Source organism: Mixophyes fleayi, chromosome 5 (genome assembly GCF_038048845.1).
Source record: "Mixophyes fleayi isolate aMixFle1 chromosome 5, aMixFle1.hap1, whole genome shotgun sequence".
NCBI classification, from domain to species: Eukaryota; Metazoa; Chordata; class Amphibia; order Anura; family Limnodynastidae; genus Mixophyes; species Mixophyes fleayi.
The window spans coordinates 275,798,256-275,821,891 of NC_134406.1; the positions used below are offsets into that span (position 1 = coordinate 275,798,256).

At 46.8% G+C, this 23,636-nt stretch overlaps 1 protein-coding gene across 5 annotated transcripts; it reads right to left on the minus strand.

The window, feature by feature from the left end:
* Positions 1-23,615, minus strand: CCM2 (CCM2 scaffold protein). 5 transcript variants are annotated; one of them, XM_075214184.1, is made up of 11 exons: positions 23,429-23,615; positions 20,280-20,588; positions 8,620-8,799; positions 8,331-8,414; positions 5,927-6,110; positions 4,747-4,883; positions 4,529-4,664; positions 3,637-3,691; positions 3,359-3,470; positions 2,990-3,128; positions 1-1,715 (listed from the first exon to the last, which is right to left on the minus strand). In XM_075214184.1, the coding sequence occupies exons 2-11, from the start codon at positions 20,307-20,309 to the stop codon at positions 1,414-1,416; spliced, it is 1,359 nt and encodes a 452-aa protein (XP_075070285.1). In that variant the 5' UTR covers positions 20,310-20,588; positions 23,429-23,615; the 3' UTR covers positions 1-1,413. The 5 variants fall into 5 exon arrangements, with proteins under 5 accessions (XP_075070285.1, XP_075070286.1, XP_075070288.1 ...); XM_075214185.1 differs by having other exon boundaries at positions 8,620-8,796; positions 23,429-23,610; XM_075214187.1 differs by lacking the exons at positions 20,280-20,588; positions 23,429-23,615 and adding an exon at positions 13,777-13,843 and having other exon boundaries at positions 8,620-8,796.
* Positions 23,616-23,636: the final 21 nt, after the last annotated feature.

Genomic DNA, 23,636 nt, shown 5'->3' on the forward strand with positions numbered 1-23,636 from the left:
TTTCATGAAAACTCCATAGGGATGCGTTTAATTACGGCGGTATCGTGGCCCTAAGTTTCTGAGGCGTGGTCATCTCCTCAGCAGCTGGCCAGTTTTCTGAGCGTAGTCCAACTTACCGCTATTGATCAAACATCATGGCGGAGAGACGCTGGGAAGCAAGGAGATAATTACAAGATCGGCAGCATGATGACCCTGGGAAAATGTCACTAGGGAATCGCCACAGGTCATTTTAATTATTGTCAGTGGCTGTAGAGTAATCTCAGCGCTTCTCCGCCATAACGGGCGGATCGCAGAGGTAGATGAAAAACCGCCACGACCGCTGACTGGAGGATAAATATCAATAGACAAAAACAAAAATATACTATAGAGGGTAAATAGTTTTGTGTGGAGAAACTCTCGTAATGGCTCTAAACCCCTAAAAATGACATTAATATAAGGGAGACAAATGAAAGAAAAAGCTATATACATATTTCTTTAAAATAAACACCTTGAACCAACTTACCAAACCTTGAAATCGCAGCTGATCTGAAACGCGCCAAAGCTTTGGCACCAAGACAAATGGTGGAACCGGGATCCACGCATCGCTGTAACATACAAGCAGCAAGATTGGCCAATTCTTGTAAACAGCATAGACATTGTATAAATCATGTAACAAAACATTATAAATACAACGTGTACCCAGGGCTACAGGCCTGAGAACCAGCTCGTGTAACCGCGCTATTGTGGGGCGCCCTCGTCTCCCACACTCCGTGCCCGGTTACCCTGTCCTTGTAAACGCAGGGTCCTGGGACTGGCAAACACTGGTGAGTACATAATATACACTAGTACACATTGATAAAACACAAGCGCACACACCAATCATCAACATGGAACAGAGAAACCTCCACGCTCATCCTTCAACGCCGGCTGCGTAACTCCCACGCATTTCACAGATTCACATTGTGGTAAACTTTGTTTTTTCTTCTTTTCACCCAAATATTACATAGATGTCTTGTGTGTAACAACGAAAAGAGTCAGTGTGCAAAGTAGGAAACAGTCACTTCATTGTACAACTTGCCTCCGAATTACTTCAGAACCCCAGGAGCTTACAGTCCGTGATGCAGAGGAGTGAAGGAATCTTTGTAACAAATGCACTTTAGGGTATAAAAGTTTTCCAGTCTTTCGCTAAATTTTGAAGGCCCAACAAAACTTGGGCATCATCATTATCTCTCTGCTCACTTGGGGTAACGTTAAGGCGACAATGCCAAATTAATGCCCTTGGGGGCGTTCTGAAAACGTAGGGGATAGGTCCCGAGAGTGGCAGATCAGTGCTCTCCGTAAGGCTTGGAAGTAGTAGACCAGAGACCACTTTTACCACCGATCCAGTAAATGCTGGTGAGGATTCGTGGACTCGCCATTTGCCACCTTCAGGACTCATGAATAGTTAGCGGGACCTGGCGGCAGGTCTTGATCCATGCTACATCCGAGGGCTTCAATGTCATTACTTATGTCCGATATCATTCGGTCCCATTCGTCTCCTTCCGACGGCACAGACTGGTCGTCTGAGCCCTCCGCCGCGCCGTTGCCGTTTGTGGTGGAGTTTGAGGCGGTGCTCATCGTCCGTCTGTACCTCCCGAAGCTGTCTGTGATGATCCCTCGTCCGTCCTTCACGCCGATGGTCTCCAGGAAATTCTCGAAGTGTTGGCTGTCCTTCTCGGGAATGAATGGCCGGAGACCTGCGCAGAAGGAAAGACAAGTTAACAGAGGGAGGGCCGTTAACTACACGCGGCACATCCAAGTACCTGTGTGGTAAAACAGGAGCAACACCTGACGAACGGATTTATAAGAGAAATCTTAAAGGTTAACCCCTTCATGACTGGTACAGACTTGCTGGGTGGACATAGGAGGCCAGAACCGTCCCATGAGCCAAATCGAAACCTCTCCTCTTCTTTCACCATCTGCTTCTTTGAGCTCGATCAGCGGTTATTCTCCCTCACATCACCCGCTAGCTCTGCCCCTCACAGGCTGAACAAGGTAAGGGCCACGCGGGCTCTAGCAGCAGCGAAGTGATCTGTGCCGCCTGAGGACAGACCCAGCCGTACAGCGGGGACGAGGGCGTCTTTCAGACAGTTGCAAATAAAAATATTTACCCGTCTACAGCATTTATAAAAATAAATAAAGAGATGGTTTAAGGGGAATAGAATATAAAAGCAAACGTCTGAGTTCATAAACTCAATCCATAAACCACATCTCAATAACTGTTCTATATCTGTAATAGCTACAAATCAACAAGTGCGTATTATTAGAATATATCTCGTCACTTTTCCCCGTTATCTTTTTAGGGATTTTTGACCCGAGTCCAGTCAGTTGTTATAGGAATCAGCAGGTTTGATTTATTAGGCGAGACTTGTTTATCGTTCCCAATGGAAGATCATTTTAACGGATTAAGCCCCGCTAGTACTCGTGAGTTGTGCAGTAATAAGGGGATAAAATTACTCACGCGTTTCATTATAAAGCAGAGTTTTCCTATTCACATGTAACCTCCTTCTTATCGCTGCATGAACATCACAGAAAGAAGTATAGACTCCAGAGGTATGGCGGCAGTCCAATGATACAGTCGTAGATTAGCATAAAAATCCACAGGGGATATAATACCCGACGCGTTTCTGTGCAATTCTAATTGACTGATTTCTTTGGCACCAAACACAAATCTCTACTGTAAAAAGCATCCTCTGTACACAGAACACACAACGTCAACATGGAGGGAGGACAGGATAACCATGGAGAACGATAACAAGAATCTACCAGAGATACAAACACGGTGATAAGAGGAAGAGCCGACGTCAGTATTATACCAGTTATCGGTTCCTTCACAGCTGCTGCTGAACTACAATCCCCAGCAACCTGGCTGACCATCAGAACACATCTAAATAAAATGTACGCAGTCCACGTTCCTGTGACCCTTAATAAAGAGGAATGTTGGGGTGTCGCTGCGCCCCTCTTTTCTTACCTAGCAGCAGAAACTTCCTGCTGTCCCCATACAGTTGGCGGAGATTGATGCAGAACTCGTGGATGGAGGCTCCGTTCCGGTACTCGTGGATGAGCATCGCAAACTGCTGGATCTCTTGTGAAGATAGTTTGGTTCTTAACTGTAGATAGAATACAGGGATCATCAAGGACACAATCAGGAACAATAAACTGCATGAAGATCCCAGTGATCCTATGATCAGTGGACCCGTCCTGGGCCTTTGTGGGTTCCCGGTACTAATAGTCACATTGTAGCGGGTTATTAGATACAACAAATAAGCGTTGTGTGGTGAAGGTGCAGTCGCCCCCCCCCCCCCCCCCCCCCAGTCACGTGACCTCAGAGCGGCCTTACCGTCATCATATAGTCCTGCAGCAGCTCCGCCGCTGTGGCGCTGAGCTCACTCTCGCTGGCCGTCTTGTTATGAGGAGAATTCCCGTCGCCGTCCACCGAGCCCTGGAAAGAGCTATTGGGAAAATAACAGAGAAGATCATTACAATGTAACTGTATCAGTCACCGAAGCCCATGTTAGGATTAAACACACACACAGTGAAGTAATGACAGGAGGACAGTCAGTGATAAGAGTGCAACCATCAGACCGAGAAACTGTACAGACACTGTGTGTTACTTACAAGGCCCCGGCTTCCTCGTAGCCTTCCTTCCCCTCCATCTTGCTGGAAGAGTCATCTGAAATAGGCAAATTACGAGGTCACTCATCCCTGAGATGTCAGAGTGTTTTACGGACATATGACATCTCCAATAATACCGGAGCGCAGAGTATGACCCACAGCGGTGTCAGAAGAACGCAGATTAAACGTTAAAACGCAGCAGTCCCATTAATGGTGCCCTATACCATACAGGCATAGTCTACTTCACAGGGTGTAACCTGTGGGTGGGGTACACAAGTGGGGTCCCAGAATCTGTATAAGGGGCTCCCCTGATTGTCAGATATACAATATAATCTATTGTGAACTGCATCTTTTGGGGCCTTCGATATTTTTTTTTTTAAAAAAGTAACTTTAACCCTAATATAGAACTTGGTTCAATTAAAAAAAATAATAAAAAAAATGAACCATCTTGTAACATTCAAACATAATATATATTCTCATATAGGGACGGACAGCGTTAGGAGGTGCAGAATATGCAGCCGCACGAACCATGTTGCACTGTAAGGGGAGGAAATGCACGTTTGTGTTTTGCATGCAGGAGACACAGCGCACAGCGCTCACGGCTACGTTATCCCTCTTCACGTATCAGTTTGTGCATTTAAGAATTTTTTCCAAACACAAAAGCAGTTTTTCCCCCAGGTACAAAAGTTGCCAATTAGGAAACACAGTGAATCGCTGACCACAATATCGCAATCGGTGCAGTTATCGACCATGCGCACATTCGTCACATGGGATTCAGCCTGAGCCCCAGAACTAGTTACATGACCCTGACATATTCTACAGCGCTGTACAAAACACAAATCTCTATAGCGCATGGATCGCTAGAATAGTCTCTGCTTCCATCCGGCTCACGTACCGCTGTGCAGGGACATATGGCGGGTGGGTGTAGACGCACCATCAAATATGGCCCTGTCTAGGAAGTCGATGGTGGATTCGGTGTAGACGATCTGGAAGACCTGTCCTAGGAGCGAGCACAGCTCCTCTGCAGCCGCCTGCGGGGGACAAAACACAGAGAAGCGGTCACTACATGGAGGAGAGTCGCTGGTGGAGGCAGGGAGACAATGGGGACATTACTTTGCTCTCCGTGGCCAGGATGACCAGACAGCAGGAGTCCACGGGGCCCGTCCCACAGTCACACAGGGAGCCGGAGGTGAGGACTTTGGCACTCTCTGCGGACAGGCTCTGGCTGGGAGAGATCCCGGGGTCCTGGGCTGTACAGGACAAGAGAAGAACAGCGGTTAGATGGTGACCGGACCCCTCTTATGCCTTCACCAAGAACCAGTGACAAGACTGAGGCATGAGGCACAAAAAGCAACCTCATGCCTCAGTGATGTCATTTCTAGTGATGGCTGTAAATATTCTTATAAATGCTGCCTGCACTCATGTTATACTGCGATATATTACATTTGTACAGAGAGAACAGCTTCAGAAGTGGGGTACGGTGCATGGGGTACAAACTTCATGTTACCGGGTGTGTGAGGGGGGTGGGAGCCAGATATCAATAATCTCAGTTTAAGGGGGAATGTTGGGGTTTTGGGTTATATATTAAATTTGCAGGTTCCCCCCCCCCCCCCTGAGCCTTCACCTGTGGCTCCCAGATGTCAGATGTGTGCGTTATAGCGTGTAACACGTGTGTAAAATGCTGCTGATATGTTATTAATGATTAAGGGTAATGTATGACCCTTGTGAAGGTTAGAGGGCCACACCATGTGGCCCCTGAAGGGATCAGGATGCCCATTGTCCCATAGAGGGTCTTACAAAGGCTTTAGAAGCTGCAGTAAATGAAGTGTCTGAATAAGAGTCTGTATAACTCTGTACTATGCTGCGTGCTCAAGTTTAATATTACAAACATTGCATTGTGGCCTATGGGACCTAAGCAAACAATTTTAATATTCCCCAAGGACCAATTTAAATATAAAACTGCATCAATACAGAGAAGAGTAACAAATGAAGTGAGATAAGGATGTAATACAGACACTGTGATGGTAACGCCCGGCACGGCTTCCACAGAACTTCCTCACCAGCTCATTGTCTGGGATTCTAACCCAAATAATATCATCTTCAGACTTAGACCCTCGTTATAATTCTATGATCATTACACCACTCACCAGCTGTGTACAAATCATCAAGTCCAATTTAAAAAAAGAAAAATCAGTGTGAAAATCCGGAAATAATCCGTTACGGTCAGGGGATTGGAGTAAGGACCCCACGTTACATGAAGCACATACATCGGGTGCCACAACCAGGCTCTCACCCGTTTTCAGAAGCACCAGATGCAGACAGTCATCTCGGATGTAGGAGACGGCCGCAATGTCGTGGATGGGAACTCTGAGTATTACGTCCTCTCCGTCTCGCCATACCACCTTGACATTGTACGCGGACAGGCTGATGACCGCGTCGTGCTCCTGGGTCAGCTGGGCGGGGAGCTGGTGCAGTCTCTGCGTGCAAAACACAGGGGTTAATGGGGAGCCTTAGTAGGGTGTAATAATAAAAAATGTATTTAAATGCTCTGGATCAGTGTTGTTTACAAATGTATTTGGCTATGAATGTATTCCTGTACGGGGCAGGACGTCATAAGCTAATCTACAACAGCAAATTAGAAGCCCAATTAGACTGATCGGTCGTTACTGATCCGTGGACTCCAGAGCAGGTACAGCAGATTTAAATCTGCTAGTTTCCTCCTATTCTGCAGGGATCTTAATCTGTATAGTTTGGAGCAGAGAAGGGAACGGGGGGATATGATAAAAACTTCAGATATATCCAGGGTTTGAACAAGGTGCAGGAGGGAAACATTCTACAAAGGAAGATAAGTACAAGAATACGAGGACATGTACTGACACTGGGGGGAAGAGAAGTATTAGAACATGAGGACATGTACTGACACTGGAGGGAAGATAAGTACAAGAATACGAGGACATGTACTGACACTGGGGGGAAGAGAAGTATTAGAACACGAGGACATGTACTGACACTGGGGGGAAGAGAAGTATTAGAACATGAGGACATGTACTGACACTGGAGGGAAGATAAGTACAAGAATACGAGGACATGTACTGACACTGGGGGGAAGAGAAGTATTAGAACACGAGGACATGTACTGACACTGGGGGGAAGAGAAGTATTAGAACACGAGGACATGTACTGACACTGGGGGGAAGAGAAGTATTAGAACACGAGGACATGTACTGACACTGGGGGGAAGAGAAGTATTAGAACACGAGGACATGCACTGACACTGGGGGGAAGAGAAGTATTAGAACACGAGGACATGTACTGACACTGGGGGGAAGAGAAGTATTAGAACACGAGGACATGTACTGACACTGGGGGGAAGAGAAGTATTAGAACACGAGGACATGTACTGACACTGGGGGGGAAGAGAAGTATTAGAACACGAGGACATGTACTGACACTGGGGGGAAGAGAAGTATTAGAACACGAGGACATGTACTGACACTGGGGGAAGAGAAGTATTAGAACACGAGGACATGTACTGACACTGAGGGGAAGAGAAGTATTAGAACACGAGGACATGTACTGACACTGGGGGGAAGAGAAGTATTAGAACACGAGGACATGTACTGACACTGGGGGGAAGAGAAGTATTAGAACACGAGGACATGTACTGACACTGGGGGGGAAGAGAAGTATTAGAACACGAGGACATGTACTGACACTGGGGGGAAGAGAAGTATTAGAACACGAGGACATGTACTGACACTGAGGGGAAGAGAAGTATTAGAACACGAGGACATGTACTGACACTGGGGGGAAGAGAAGTATTAGAACACGAGGACATGTACTGACACTGGGGGGAAGAGAAGTATTAGAACACGAGGACATGTACTGACACTGGGGGGAAGAGAAGTATTAGAACACGAGGACATGTACTGACACTGGGGGGAAGAGAAGTATTAGAACACGAGGACATGTACTGACACTGGGGGGAAGAGAAGTATTAGAACACGAGGACATGTACTGACACTGGGGGGAAGAGAAGTATTAGAACACGAGGACATGTACTGACACTGGGGGGAAGAGAAGTATTAGAACACGAGGACATGTACTGACACTGGGGGGAAGAGAAGTATTAGAACACGAGGACATGTACCGACACTGGGGGGGGGAAGTAGGTTCAGAGGGAACTACTTCACAGAAGGGTAGTGGGTAAGTGGAATAACCCCTCATCAGAGGTGGTAGAGGCTAATACACTACAGCAATATAAATATACTTGGGATAGACATAAGGTTATCCTTATAAAGAATAAAGGATCAAATGAGGTTTGAGGTGATCATAGGTTATAATATGGGCAGACTAGATGGGCCAAGTGGTTCTTATCTGCCGTCAAATTCTCTGTTTATAGAAACACATAATAATAAAGTCAGCAGGTGCGGTATAGCCGCCACTGTACACCACGCTGTACATCAATGGTCCCAGTATACTTTATGTACGACAGGCAGAACCTATGTAAAAGGGAGATCCGGCCAGTTTATAAGCAGCTGGTACAATATGGCCGTTGGACAGTCTGTATTATGCACATTTATTGTGCAAAGTAAAATATCAGCCAGACTCCAAAGAACATTCTACAAAGAGACCCAATAACACTTAGTGCTCGTCCTCTAAATAAACTTATATTACGCTCCATGTTTCTTCCTCACCTTGGCGTTGTCTAGAAGCTGCAGGATCTCCGTCCGGCTAGAAGGGTTGAGGTATCCGGGGATAGAAGTCAACTGCCCTAAATACTAGAGACAGAACAATTCAGGTTCATATAATATAATTATTTATATATTTAATTTACATATTAGAAAATAATAGTTCACAGTAAACGTCCCTACAGGATATAGAGCCCTTATACGAAGCATCTCAATGTAAGGTTGGATGAATAATTTGCTTAGACAGCGAACCAGCTGAAAATTGGGACAACGCGTTTATGAGAGGTGTCCCCACCTTGACTTCTTTCTCAATATAATCGTTGAGCAGCATGTCCGGCTCCACGCGATGTTCGGCCGGTGACGCGGACACGGTGTGTAGAGGCCGCCGCTCTGTCACCTTCTCCTGAGCCTTCTTATCTCTCCCCTTCTCCCCCTTCTGGAAGACCCGTTTAAATGGGGACACAATTCCAGGCTGCTGGGAGAGAAGACCATTAATAGAGAGCCCCTAATGGACTGACCGTCTCTACAGTTATATCAGGTATAAAGCAGGTTACATACAACATACAATCACAGGGCCCTGATCCTCGGCCATATTACACTGTACACATCAGAGATTTACATGCACCGTACTGATAGGTGGATGTAGAAATATTCTGTCCTATCTACCAACGCACCCGGTTAGATTTTGGAACAGACACTGCCAAGATGTTAGGATTCTGGGATTGGGGGATATTCTCTCATCTCTGCATCGCCCGTCATATCGGTTTTGACAACTTTGGGAAGTTTCTAGCAGTGGCTCATTGCAGGAGCAATCCCAGACCTTCTGGCCGTGCCAGGAGATGGGGGAGGGGGTTGTTTTTTGTACCAGTCACAGTTACCCAAGAGAATTGGCCTTTTACTAACTAAAGCAACATACACAACACAAGGGAAACGCTCCCTCCAGAGACACCACAATCAATGGCTGATCGGTATACAACACATTCTGTGACTTCAGCGGTTGTGGAACTACTAGTCCCACCATACACAGTCATGTCCTTAATGTAAAAGGCCCCATAGCCTACGCACGAGAGGACCATCATTCTGGGCCACCACCCTGCACTGCAGGGAACCTGAATGAGATATTGCAGGGCTGACACCCCATACAGGTCATCAGAGTCATCGAGGGCATCACCGTGTGTTCAGCCTGGAGAATGCGGCCGCGCTCCATTCACCAGGACAAATCTCTATCAAATGACGGCTCCTTACCGACCACCATGGCTGCCGGCACCTAGCAGCGTGAGGGGTGTAGCAGGAACCAGGAGTCAATATTGGGAAGCAGCTTAAAAGTCTGAATGTATATGTAACGCCAGACAGGACTGTACCATTCTGCTGGGGAACATACAGAGTGCAGAGATTGTGTATGTCTAAGAGGAACTGACAGTCACACACTATAACTGGTTCTCTAAGGCACCCACGCCCCAGGGCGAGCAGGTGTTCAGCAGCCGAGGAAAGGAACAGGATGTGTACATAGAGGAAGAGGTCTTGTGGTCGGCACATGAAGAGGTTAAACCAAATAAGAGTGACCCTCGTCTCACACCATACCATACCATACTGAAAACCACACACTCAATAATGTGGAAGAGACCACACAAGTTACATAGAGGTAATAAAAAGGCTGAGCTGTACTATGTACACGAGAGAGGGTTGTGGGGCAAGTAAAGACGGTTGTGAGGGGAGAAAGAAGATCAGATGGGGGCTAGATAGGAAGTTTATGCTTCATATCACGCAGAGTAAGTTATAAAGTACTTAGAATGATCCATTATACGACTGCATATAGACATCTTTTATCATCTACTGTCGGAGTGTTTCCAGCATCGATGGAGTCACCTCCGTGACATCTCCCATCCATCCCCAGAGACCTTCCAGGGTCCTGAACACTCTACAGGAACACAGGACTTTGTAAGCCACTGGCTGGTTCTAAGACGGGGCGGAGAGAGAGCAGAGATCCCTGGCTGCCCAGACAGAAGCATCACATCGACCAGCAAACACAACTGTCCGCCATGGAAGCACATCGCCCCCCCACCTACCTCTCCGTCCATCTGTAAACCCAGGAGCATTAAATCACATAGCCGTATACCTCTCAAAGTAATAACTACGCAGACGTGGGGGTGGGCGGGGACCACAACTTCCTTCTTTAAGTGATGTAGTAACAGCTTAATCTCACCACAGATGTTTAAAGGGCACCTGCTGTCATACGGAGGAGGCGGCTATTCTGTCACTGAATCAATATTCATGAGAATGTTTTCATTTTCTAAACGGTACTAGTGAAAGGATTGCTGCAATCTGATTGGCTGAGAAAGGCAACACCACTGTTTAATTAAAAAAAAAACCCTGTAAAACTGAATCCAGATGTTTTTATAGGACTGATTATGACACGCGGGCAAAGTGTCTATTTTGGTGTTTATGTTTGTTTCCATCTACATTGAGCAGCTTCCTGTTGGTTTCTGAGACTAGTGACCCTGAAATGATCTTGGGGTAAAACCCTGAGAGCCCCAGGTTTGTGCACTCACTAGAAAACAGGGACAAAGTCTATACTGGTTCAGGCCAGAAAAATACGGATCAATCAATATATAGAGAGAACCTCACGTCTCTGCACCATCGTACCCAGCGATACACATTGCAGGATACAAGGTTTGGGGGCGGAGTACAGTAAGCATGGGTGGAGCTTAAAGCAGCACACTACATTTTAAATTTGTAATGTCTATGCAAAACTGGGGTGCAACTATATTGTAGGGTTGTTCTTGTATTTAGGTTTTCTTAACACAATATCCACTTACAGGGTTTGTACATGCACAGAGCCGAGTACTGGCCCAGCAATGAGTAGCATACTGTAGGCAAAAAGAAGGATATTTAATGTACTGTGAACAGCAGGGAGCTCAGTGCTGAATCCTCAGTAGATACAGATAGGATTATTGTGCTCTGTATATCATGCCGTATGATACAACAAAAGAGCAAGACATGCAATAAGACCAATAAGATGTAACAGTATTAGTAGCAATAGTTATATAATTATAATAATTACCAGTGATGGTCATACCGAAGAGAGTTCAGGAATATTTTTTTTGCGAGAAGAATGGAAGAAATATCCTTACTTTATAAGCATTATGTAGGATAAAAACAGGCAAATATAAGTAAATGGACTTTCCCCTGATCCCTCCCCTCATACAACACACGTGGAGGTAGGGCCCAGGAGCATTATTGTTTATTAAGGGTGTTTTTCCTCCTGTAGACGAGAGGACAGCAAGAGGGACATCGACGTTCTCTAACGATCGGCATTAACCAGTGACACCTCATCACTCTCCTGCATTCCTGCAATGTGGTTTTATTTGGTGCTGCCAAAGAAACAGAATCAGATAAATCCCGGCCACAATATGGGAATCAGAGGCCAGTTTCCCACAATCCAGTTCAAATACAGGCAGCACGGTGGCTCAGTGGTTAGCACTTCTGCCTCACAGCACTGGGGTCATGAGTTCAATTCCTGCAGGACTGTACAGCTCACTAGCTACTACTTATCTACCGTCCTGCAGGACTGTACAGCTCACTAGCTACTACTTATCTACCGTCCTGCAGGACTGTACAGCCCACTAGCTACTACTTATCTAGCTGGTTATCTAGGACAGCGGTCCCCAGCCTTGGTTTTGAGAGGCAGGGGTCTGTGGCAGGCAAGCAATGTCCTGCAGCAGCTCCCAATGCGCTGTAAGTCTTCAGCTCACACTCCGACAGAATAAACAACTGTTATATTAAATGAACAATTCGCTAGTTCACAAATCAGCAAAAATGCTCTGAAATCCTGCAAACAGGACAATTATAGATCTGTGTCTGTGGAGAACATGGGTCATGCTGCCATACTTGTAATTAAAGAAGAAACTATTAGGGCAGGAAGCGGTGGGGGATATGTGTAAGATTTGTGAGGGAACATTTGGGAAAGACGAGGAATAAATCTATAGGGAAGAGGAAAACAAACACGGTTTAAATAAAGACAGCGACATCTGCTGGCTATAAACGGTACTACTAAAGAATTGAATAACAGTTTGTTGCCAGTATTTAAATGATTCACTCAAAAGTTTTACAATTGAAACTAAGCTTTTCTCATTCCATTCAGCTCAGTTCTCAGCTACCTGAATAGGGAAGGGTTAATGCTCAGGCCGATTATTGGACAATCTGCAGAGCCTGTATCAGCGAATCATAGTAAACTATGTAATAATGACAACAGACATACCATAACACCAGCAGAGACCTATGTAATAATGACCACAGACATACCATAACACCAGCAGAGACCTATGTAATAATGACCACAGACATACCATAACACCAGCAGAGACCTATGTAATAATGACAACAGACATACCATAACACCAGCAGAGACCTATGTAATAATGACCACAGACATACCATAACACCAGCAGAGACCTATGTAATAATGACCACAGACATACCATAACACCAGCAGAGACCTATGTAATAATGACCACAGACATACCATAACACCCAGCAGAGACCTATGTAATAATGACCACAGACATACCATAACACCAGCAGAGACCTATGTAATAATGACCACAGACATACCATAACACCAGCAGAGACCTATGTAATAATGACCACAGACATACCATAACACCAGCGGAGACCTATGTAATAATGACCACAGACATACCATAACACCCAGCAGAGACCTATGTAATAATGACCACAGACATACCATAACACCCAGCAGAGACCTATGTAATAATGACCACAGACATACCATAACACCAGCAGAGACCTATGTAATAATGACCACAGACATACCATAACACCAGCAGAGACCTATGTAATAATGACCACAGACACCCCATAACACCAGCGGAGACCTATGTAATAATGACCACAGACATACCATAACACCAGCAGAGACCTATGTAATAATGACCACAGACATACCATAACACCAGCAGAGACCTATGTAATAATGACCACAGACATACCATAACACCAGCAGAGACCTATGTAATAATGACCACAGACATACCATAACACCCAGCAGAGACCTATGTAATAATGACCACAGACATACCATAACACCAGCAGAGACCTATGTAATAATGACCACAGACATACCATAACACCAGCAGAGACCTATGTAATAATGACCACAGACATACCATAACACCAGCGGAGACCTATGTAATAATGACCACAGACATACCATAACACCCAGCAGAGACCTATGTAATAATGACCACAGACATACCATAACACCAGCAGAGACCTATGTAATAATGACCACAGACATACCATAACACCAGCAGAGACCTATGTAATAATGACCACAGACATACCATAACACCAGCGGAGACCTATGTAATAATGACAACAGACATACCATAACACCCAGCAGAGACCTATGTAATAATGACCACAGACATACCATAACACCAGCGGAGACCCCAATGTGATCACACTTGGGGGGGCTGCGTCCTTTGCCTCAGCAGTAAACACGGCCTGGACTATAGCAGACGATGACAGCCACGGGGAGGGGGCTGTGGGCGCACCCACCTCTGTGACAAGAGGAAAAGACAATTCCCAGGAACTCACCAGTGAGAACAAATGTAGTTCCCAGCCCCACCCTGACAGTCAGAGGAAACCCAGATATACACAGGGCAGCGTGATAAACAGCACCAGACAGAGGGTAAGATTCCTGCACAGCCCTTATCAGACGTACCCTGGACATGTAGGATGTCAGCACACGTGGCCAGAAGTCTACTCATCATCTATCACCAAAACACGGCTTCCCACAGGGAATCAACACCTCGAGGAACACAAAACGTGTTCCGGGAGAAGGACACGGACCACTTTAATAAGTGTATTTAGTATCATTTTATTAAAGTGTTGAAACTGCAGAACCTCGTTAATGCCACAAATAAAACCCCCAAAGACAAGACAATGGTTATGTTCATAACCCCAGAACTTTGCATTATGTATTAGGGATAATTAGGATCACTACAGAGTTAACATGTTCAAATAACTAAATCAATACCAGGCATTTGGGCAATTTCCGTCCAAATTACAAAGGGCAGAGTATATAATGCAAACATGCAGAAATAAACTATATATTGATGTGTAATACTCGTAAGTAGCCTCACCTGGATACTGGTTATTTAGAGAGTTCATAAAACCAGAAAGAAGGGAAGGGGCCAGAGGAGCCACGGAAGTAAAACACATTGTCTGGTGTTACCCTGACATTATAATGCAGATCTAGTAAACCCCCCCTTCATTACAGACAGCTGACACCCCCCCACATCATCACAGTGTCCACATGGGATTTCATACAAGGCAAGAAGACCTCACTGCCCAGTGTATAAATTAACCAATCTAAGGAGTGCACATCTGCCAGTCATCATCATCAACAGTTATTTATATAGCGCCAGCAAATTCCGTAGCGCTTTACAATTGGGAACAAACATTAATAAGACAATACTGGGTAATACATACAGACAGAGAGGTAAGAGAACCCTGCTCACAAGCTTACAATCTATAGGACAATGGGAGTTAGAAACACAAGGGCATGTGCTACATCATATTGCACAATGGACCAGCCAGACTGCAAAGGTAAAAGTATTGAGTGGGGGGTGTGTGTTGCAATGTTGGTCAGAAGGTTGTTGTCTTGTGTTAGTTGTGTAGAGGGTGGTAATAGGGTAATCTAGGGAAATTAAGATGATGGTTGAGGAATATCATAACCTTGTCTGAAGAGGTGGGTTTTCAGTGAACGCTTGAAGGTTTGAAGACTAGAGTAAAGTCTTACTGCGCGAGGGAGGGAATTCCACAAAGTAGGTGCAGCCCGGAAAAAATCCTGTAACCGAGAATGGGAGGATGTGATGAGAGTGGAGGAGAGACGTAGATCTTGTGCAGAACGGAGGTGTCGAGTAGGGAGATATTTCGAGACCAGTGAGGAGATGTATGTCGGTGCAATTTTGTTGATGGCCTTGTATGTTAGTAGAAGAATTTTATATTGGATTCGTTGAAATACAGGCAGCCAATGTAGAGACTGACAGAGTGGCTCAGCAGAGGAAGAACGGTTTGTAAGGAAAATCAGTCTAGCCGCTGCGTGCAAAATAGATTGTAGGGGTTCAAGTCTGACTTTGGGAAGACCAGTAAGGAGGGAATTGCAATAGTCGATGCGGGAGATGATGAGTGCATGAATTAATGTTTTTGCGGTGTCTTGTGTCAGATATGTGCGTATTCTGGAAATGTTCTTTAGGTGTATGTAACATGATTTAGATATAGAGTTGATGTGGGGAATAAACGACAGTTGTGAATCAAGGATTACACCTACACAACGAGCTTGCGGGGTTGGATTTATGGTCATGTTATGGACAGAAATAGAAATGTCAGGCAGGAAGCTTCTGTTCTTGGGTGGGAATATTATTAATTCAGTTTTTGAAAGATTGAGTTTGAGTTGGCCAGTCACTCTGTGCCTGCTGGGTGAGACAAGCTCATCCCCCTAACATGTACTGCAGCAGAGGAGAGCGATATACAAGTATAAACACTCCTATTATTTCATGTATATTATTCAGCTCAGTAATACAGACTTTCATATGTCCAGAGTTTAATTTGTGCTGGAACGCATGGGAATATAATTCCTGCATTTATTTTCGCCCCATTGATCTTTAATGTTTAAATGTAATTTTCATGTCCTCCCAGCACAGATCAGACATTGTTGAACTCCACTTCTCCTTTGTCTACATATTAAGCCCTGAATATAAGGTTCTACGGTTCTTCTAGGTGGGGGTCATTTTTAAATGTACTATAATAATATTTATCAGCGTGATCAGAACCCAGACTGCCGCACACAGTAATAGCGCACATCACACGCTAGTTATCGATGGAGATCACTGATAACATTATTTCATTATCACTTTTTACTGTTACCAGAGAGTAACCTAAAACTTCCCAAACATTGGCACAGGCCAGACAAAGAAAACAAAATAAAATATATATATGGGGGGAGGTTAATGAGAGGTTTGGCAGAGTTGCTGGAGAATAAACACAGGATACAACATGTAACAAGTGTTAACTCACACGTCTGGGTTTGCAGCATTTTGTGAATAAAGCAGTTTGGATTCTTGTCAGATCATCGGGTGTTGGGGCCACACACGCAGAGATATCGCTGACAATGCTACAAAGTGATTATGTTTTGACGAGGACGTAGCTATCCCTACTGGCGCTCCATTACAATGAGCCATGGCCAGAGGGCATTTATTCTGCCCTGTAGGAGGGCACAGAGAGATCCCTGCAGAGAGCGAGCTGAGACGTCTACCTTCCAGGATATGAGTTCAGTACAGGAGACAGACAGAGGGTCAGAGGTACACGGCAGACACATGGCAGCACGGGTCAGAGGTACACGGCAGCACGGGTCAGAGGTACACGGCAGACACATGGCAGCACGGGTCAGAGGTACACGGCAGCACGGGTCAGATGTACACGGCAGACACATGGCAGCACGGGTCAGAGGTACACGGCAGACACATGGCAGCACGGGTCAGAGGTACACGGCAGACACATGGCAGCACGGGTCAGAGGTACACGGCAGACACATGGCAGCACGGGTCAGAGGTACACGGCAGACACATGGCAGCACGGGTCAGAGGTCACGGCACAGTGTGACTGCGTGAAAAATATCCCCATATTCCTACTCCTCTAATTTACTGATCGAATCAAAGAGAAATAAATGGAGAGTGAAATGTAATAAGATTTCGTACAGTATATGAAGGGAGCAGTCAGTGATTTGTGATGTGTATTAATATTGTCCAACTGACACAGTGATACTCTCATAACAGGACACTCCGCTTATTACATAGATCAGGACAGACATATAAAGCTCCTTACACTGTAATACAGCATCACTAATACCCCTCCGTCAGCAGATGTTTGACTATAAATAGATTCTTCTAAACCACAGAAAATGCTTCTATTCATTTACAGTTTGCTCCATAAATGGGAGCCTTGTTATACAGCTCCTGTACCTGAATGCCCAGAGACCAGTTCTAAACTTCACATAGGAGGTGTGTCTGACAGCAAAATCTGCCCACACAAGAATGACGGGAATTTTACATCACTGCTCTGTGCTGCTGGGGACCCTGCTCCTTCCACTATATATCTCTCAGTCTGTGACTTCCTGCTGCCTCCATTCTCCTCCTCACATCATATCACTGCCCCGTCACATGCAGCCCTGTCCTCACTAACACATCACTCCTCTCCTGATATACTCTGTGCTGCTGGGGGACCCTGCTCCTTCCACTATATAACTCTCAGTCTGTGGCTTCCTGCTGCCTCCATTCCCCTCCTCACATCATGTCACTGCCCCTGTCACATGCAGCCCTGTCCTCACTAACACATCACTCCTCTCCTGATATACTCTGTGCTGCTGGGGACCCTGCTCCTTCCACTATATAACTCTCAGTCTGTGCCTTCCTGCTGCCTCCATTCCCTCCTCACATCATGTCACTGCCCCTGTCACAAGCAGCCCTGTCCTCACTAACACATCACTCATCTCCTGATATACTCTGTGCTGCTGGGGACCCTACTCCTTCCACTATATAACTCTCAGTCTGTGACTTCCTGCTGCCTCTATCCCCCTCCTCACATCATGTCACTGCCCCTGTCACATGCAGCCCTGTCCTCACTATCACATCACTCATCTCCTGATATACTCTGTGCTGCTGGGTACCCTGCTCCTTGCTCTATATAACTCTCAGTCTGTGACTTCCTGCTGCCTCCATTCTCCTCCTCACATCATGTCACTGCCCCTGTCACATGCAGCCCTGTCCTCACTAACACATCACTCATCTCCTGATATACTCTGTGCTGCTGAAGACCCTGCTCCTTCCACTATATAACTCTCAGTCTGTGACTTCCTGCTGCCTCTATCCCCCTCCTCACATCATGTCACTGCCCCTGTCACATGCAGCCCAGTCCTCACTGACACATCACTCATCTCCTGATATACTCTGTGCTGCTGGGGACCCTGCTTCTTGCTCTATATAACTCTCAGTCTGTGACTTCCTGCTGCCTCCATTCTCCTCCTCACATCATGTCACTGCCCCTGTCACATGCAGCCCTGTCCTCACTAACACATCACTCATCTCCTGATATACTCTGTGCTGCTGGGGGACCCTGCTCCCTCCACTATATAACTCTCAGTCTGTGACTTCCTGCTGCCTCTATCCCCCTCCTCACATCATGTCACTGCCCCTGTCACATGCAGCCCTGTCCTCACTAACACATCACTCATCTCCTGATATACTCTGTGCTGCTGAGGACCCTGCTCCTTCCACTATATAACTCTCAGTCTGTGGCTTCCTGCTGCCTCCATTCCCCTCCTCACATCCTGTCACTGCCCCTGTCACATGCAGCCCTGTCCTCACTAACACATCACTCATCTCCTGATATACTCTGTGCTGCTGGGGGACCCTGCTCCTACCACTATATAACTCTCAGTCTGTGGCTTCCTGCTGCCTCCATTCCCCTCCTCACATCATGTCACTGCCCCTGTCACATGCAGCCCTGTCCTCACTAACACATCACTCATCTCCTGATATACTCTGTGCTGCTGGGGGACCCTGCTCCTACCACTATATAACTCTCAGTCTGTGGCTTCCTGCTGCCTCCATTCCCCTCCTCACATCATGTCACTGCCCCAGTCACATGCAGCCCTGTCCTCACTAACACATCACTCATCTCCTGATATACTCTGTGCTGCTGGGGGACCCTGCTCCTTCCACTATATAACTCTCAGTCTGTGGCTTCCTGCTGCCTCCATCCACCTCCTCACATCATGTCACTGCCCCTGTCACATGCAGCCCTGTCCTCACTAACACATCACCCATCTCCTGATATACTCTGTGCTGCTGGGGACCCTGCTCCTTCCACTATATAACTCTCAGTCTGTGGCTTCCTGCTGCCACCATTCCCCTCCTCACATCATGTCACTGCCCCTGTCACATGCAGCCCTGTCCTCACTAACACATCACTCATCTCCTGATATACTTTGTGCTGCTGGGGACCCTGCTCCTACCACTATATAACTCTCAGTCTGTGGCTTCCTGCTGCCTCTATTCCCCTCCTCACATCATATCACTGCCCCTGTCACATGCAGCCCTGTCCTCACTAACACATCACTCATCTCCTGATATACTCTGTGCTGCTGGGGAACCTGCTCCTTCCACTATATAACTCTCAGTCTGTGACTTCCTGCTGCCTCTATCCCCCTCCTCACATCATGTCACTGCCCCTGTCACATGCAGCCCTGTCCTCACTAACACATCACTCATCTCCTGATATACTCTGTGCTGCTGGGGAACCTGCTCCTTCCACTATATAACTCTCAGTCTGTGACTTCCTGCTGCCTCTATCCCCCTCCTCACATCATGTCACTGCCCCTGTCACATGCAGCCCTGTCCTCACTAACACATCACTCATCTCCTGATATACTCTGTGCTGCTGGAGGACCCTGCTCCTTCCACTATATAACTCTCAGTCTGTGGCTTCCTGCTGCCTCCATTCCCCTCCTCACATCATGTCACTGCCCCTGTCACATGCAGCCCAGTCCTCACTAACACATCACTCATCTCCTGATATATCTGCACGACTCACCACATCAGGACAGGTCACCGCTATGAGCTGTACAGTATCACAGACACTGGGAACGCGCTGTGTGTACGAGCCCAGCAGAGTCAATAGCAGAATATAAGACAAATAACAATGTACTGAGCACATCAGCCAGCAGTGTATAGTTCATTTATAAAGTAGAAACAGTGCTGTGTAATTACAGAGAAATCACATATTATTACAGAACATTTACAGCACTTCGGTGCCCAAGAGCTTGCACTCTTCTGCTCCAGTATACATGTGGTAACAGTGACACTTTCTTACCTTTTTCCCCTTCTTGCCGTCATCTTCCATCTCTCACCTGCACAGTCTCCTCCTCCTGCGATCCTGGGTGGCAGACGACAGGCAGGGCGAGGAGGGAGGTGGTGTTGCTGTCGCCCGTGTTGGGGGATACAATGACATGCCTGCAGCCCAAGAGCTACAGGTGGGTTTGTACGAGAAGGTGGTGCCCTGAGGCGGCAGAGGGCGGCCAGGCACAGATAGAAGCACGGAGAGGATACAGATTACTGGGATTACTGGAGCAGCGATGGAAAAAACAGATGGAAACCTTCACACATCAATGCATTCGAAAACCTGAGAAATAAGACCGTAGAAGTGTGAGCGTGACTGAGAAATAAGGATGGTCAGGTAGTAACACGTTACACAAGCAGCACAGAATGCAGATCCCAGTAACACACACAGAGACTCAGGACCACAAGAATACGACCAACAGTGCGAGGAGGAGACCAGCACCAGAAAGTCACACATTTATGGGGACAGGTAATAGTGAGGAACACTAGTGATAAAGGGGAGGGGTCAGGTAATAGTGAGGCACACTAGTGATAAAGGGGAGGGGTCAGGTAATAGTGAGGCACACTAGTGATAAAGGGGAGGGGTCAGGTAATAGTGAGGCACACTAGTGATAAAGGGGTGGGGACAGGTAATAGTGAGGCACACTAGTGATAAAGGGGTGGGTACAGGTAATAGTGAGGCACACTAGTGATAAAGGGGTGGGTACAGGTAATAGTGAGGCACACTAGTGATAAAGGGGTGGGTACAGGTAATAGTGAGGCACACTAGTGATAAAGGGGTGGGTACAGGTAATAGTGAGGCACACTAGTGATAAAGGGGTGGGGACAAGTAATAATAGTGAGGCACACTAGTGATAAAGGGGTGGGGACAAGTAATAATAGTGAGGCACACTAGTGATAAAGGGGTGGGGACAAGTAATAATAGTGAGGCACACTAGTGATAAAGGGGTGGGGACAGGTAATAATAGTGAGGCACACTAGTGATAAAGGGGTGGGGACAGGTAATAATAGTGAGGCACACTAGTGATAAAGGGGTAGGTACAGGTAATAGTGAGGCACACTAGTGATAAAGGGGTGGGGACAGGCAATAATAGTGAGGCACACTAGTGATAAAGGGGTGGGTACAGGTAATAGTGAGGCACACTAGTGATAAAGGGGTGTGGACAGGTAATAGTGAGGCACACTCGTGATAAAGGGATGGGGACAGGTAATAGTGAGGCACACTAGTGATAAAGGGGTGGGGACAAGTAATAAGTGAGGCACACTAGTGATAAAGGGGTGGGGTCAGGTTATAGTGAGGCACACTAGTGATAAAGGGGTGGGTACAGGTAATAGTGAGGCACACTAGTGATAAAGGGGTGGGGACAGGTAATAGTGAGGCACACTAGTGATAAAGGGGTGGGGACAAGTAATAAGTGAGGCACACTAGTGATAAAGGGATGGGGACAGGTAAAAGTGAGGCACCCTAGTGATAAAGGGGTGGGGACAGGTAATAGTGAGGCACACTAGTGATAAAAGGGTGGGGACAAGTAATAAGTGAGGCACACTAGTGATAAAGGGGTGGGGACAGGTAATAGTGAGGCACACTAGAAATAAAGGGGTGGGGACAGGTAATAGTGAGGCACACTAGTGATAAAGGGGTGGGGACAGGCAATAATAGTGAGGCACACTAGTGATAAAGGGGTGGGTGCAAGTAATAATAGTGAGGCACACTAGTGATAAAGGAATGGGGACAGGTAATAGTGAGGCACACAAGTGATAAAGGGGTGGGGACAGGTAATAGTGAGGCACACTAGTGATAAAGGGGTGGGGACAGGTAATAGTGAGGCACACTAGTGATAAAGGGGAGGGTACAGGTAATAGTGAGGCACACTAGCGATAAAGGGGTGGGGTCAGGTAATAGCGAGGCACACTAGTGATAAAGGGGAGGGGACAGGTAATAGTGAGGCACACTAGCGATAAAGGGGTGGGGTCAGGTAATAGTGAGGCACATTAGTGATAAAGGGGAGGGGACAGGTAATAGTGAGGCACACTAGTGATAAAGGGGTGAGGACAGGTAATAATAGTGAGGCACACTAGTGATAAAGGGGTGGGGACAGGTAATAATAGTGAGGCACACTAGTGATAAAGGGGTGGGGACAGGTAATAGTGAGGCACACTAGTGATAAAGGGGTGGGGACAGGTAATAGTGAGGCACACTAGTGATAAAGGGGAGGGGACAGGTAATAGTGAGGCACACTAGTGATAAAGGGGAGGGAACAGGTAATAGTGAGGCACACTAGTGATAAAGGGGAGGGGACAGGTAATAGTGAGGCACACTAGTGATAAAGGGGTGGGGACAGGTAATAGTGAGGCACACTAGTGATAAAGAGGAGGGGTCAGGTAATAGTGAGGCACACTAGTGATAAAGGGGTGGGGACAGGTAATAGTGAGGCACACTAGTGATAAAGGGGTGGGGACAGGCAATAGTGAGGCACACTAGTGATAAAGAGGAGGGGTCAGGTAATAGTGAGGCACACTAGTGATAAAGGGGAGGGGTCAGGTAATAGTGAGGCACACTAGTGATAAAGGGGTGGGGTCAGGTAATAGTGAGGCACACTAGTGATAAAGGGGTGGGGCCAGGTAATAGTGAGGCACACTAGTGATAAAGGGGTGGGGTCAGGTATAGTGAGGCACACTAGTGATAAAGGGGAGGGGTCAGGTAATAGTGAGGCACACTAGTGATAAAGGGGTGGGGACAGGTAATAGTGAGGCACACTAGTGATAAAGGGGTGGGGACAGGTAATAGTGAGGCACACTAGTGATAAAGAGGAGGGGTCAGGTAATAGTGAGGCACACTAGTGATAAAGGGGAGGGGTCAGGTAATAGTGAGGCACACTAGTGATAAAGGGGTGGGGCCAGGTAATAGTGAGGCACACTAGTGATAAAGGGGTGGGGCCAGGTAATAGTGAGGCACACTAGTGATAAAGGGGTGGGGTCAGGTAATAGTGAGGCACACTAGTGATAAAGGAGTGGGGTCAGGTAATAGTGAGGCACACTAGTGATAAAGGGGTGGGGTCAGGTAATAGTGAGGCACACTAGTGATAAAGGGGAGGGGACAGGTAATAGTGAGCCCCCACTCACCTGCTGATCCCCTGGGCCCCGGCCTCAGTCCCAGCACACGGGCTCCTCCCCGGTCAGTTCCTCCAGCCGGGCGCCTAAGACTCTTTTCAAGTCTCCTGCCATGTTGGGTGTAGACTTCCCAGCATCCAGCGCGGCGGAGACTGTGTGAGAGAGGGGGAGTGACTGGGAGGACTGACGTCACCGCACAGCGAGCAGCAGGGACGCTCTA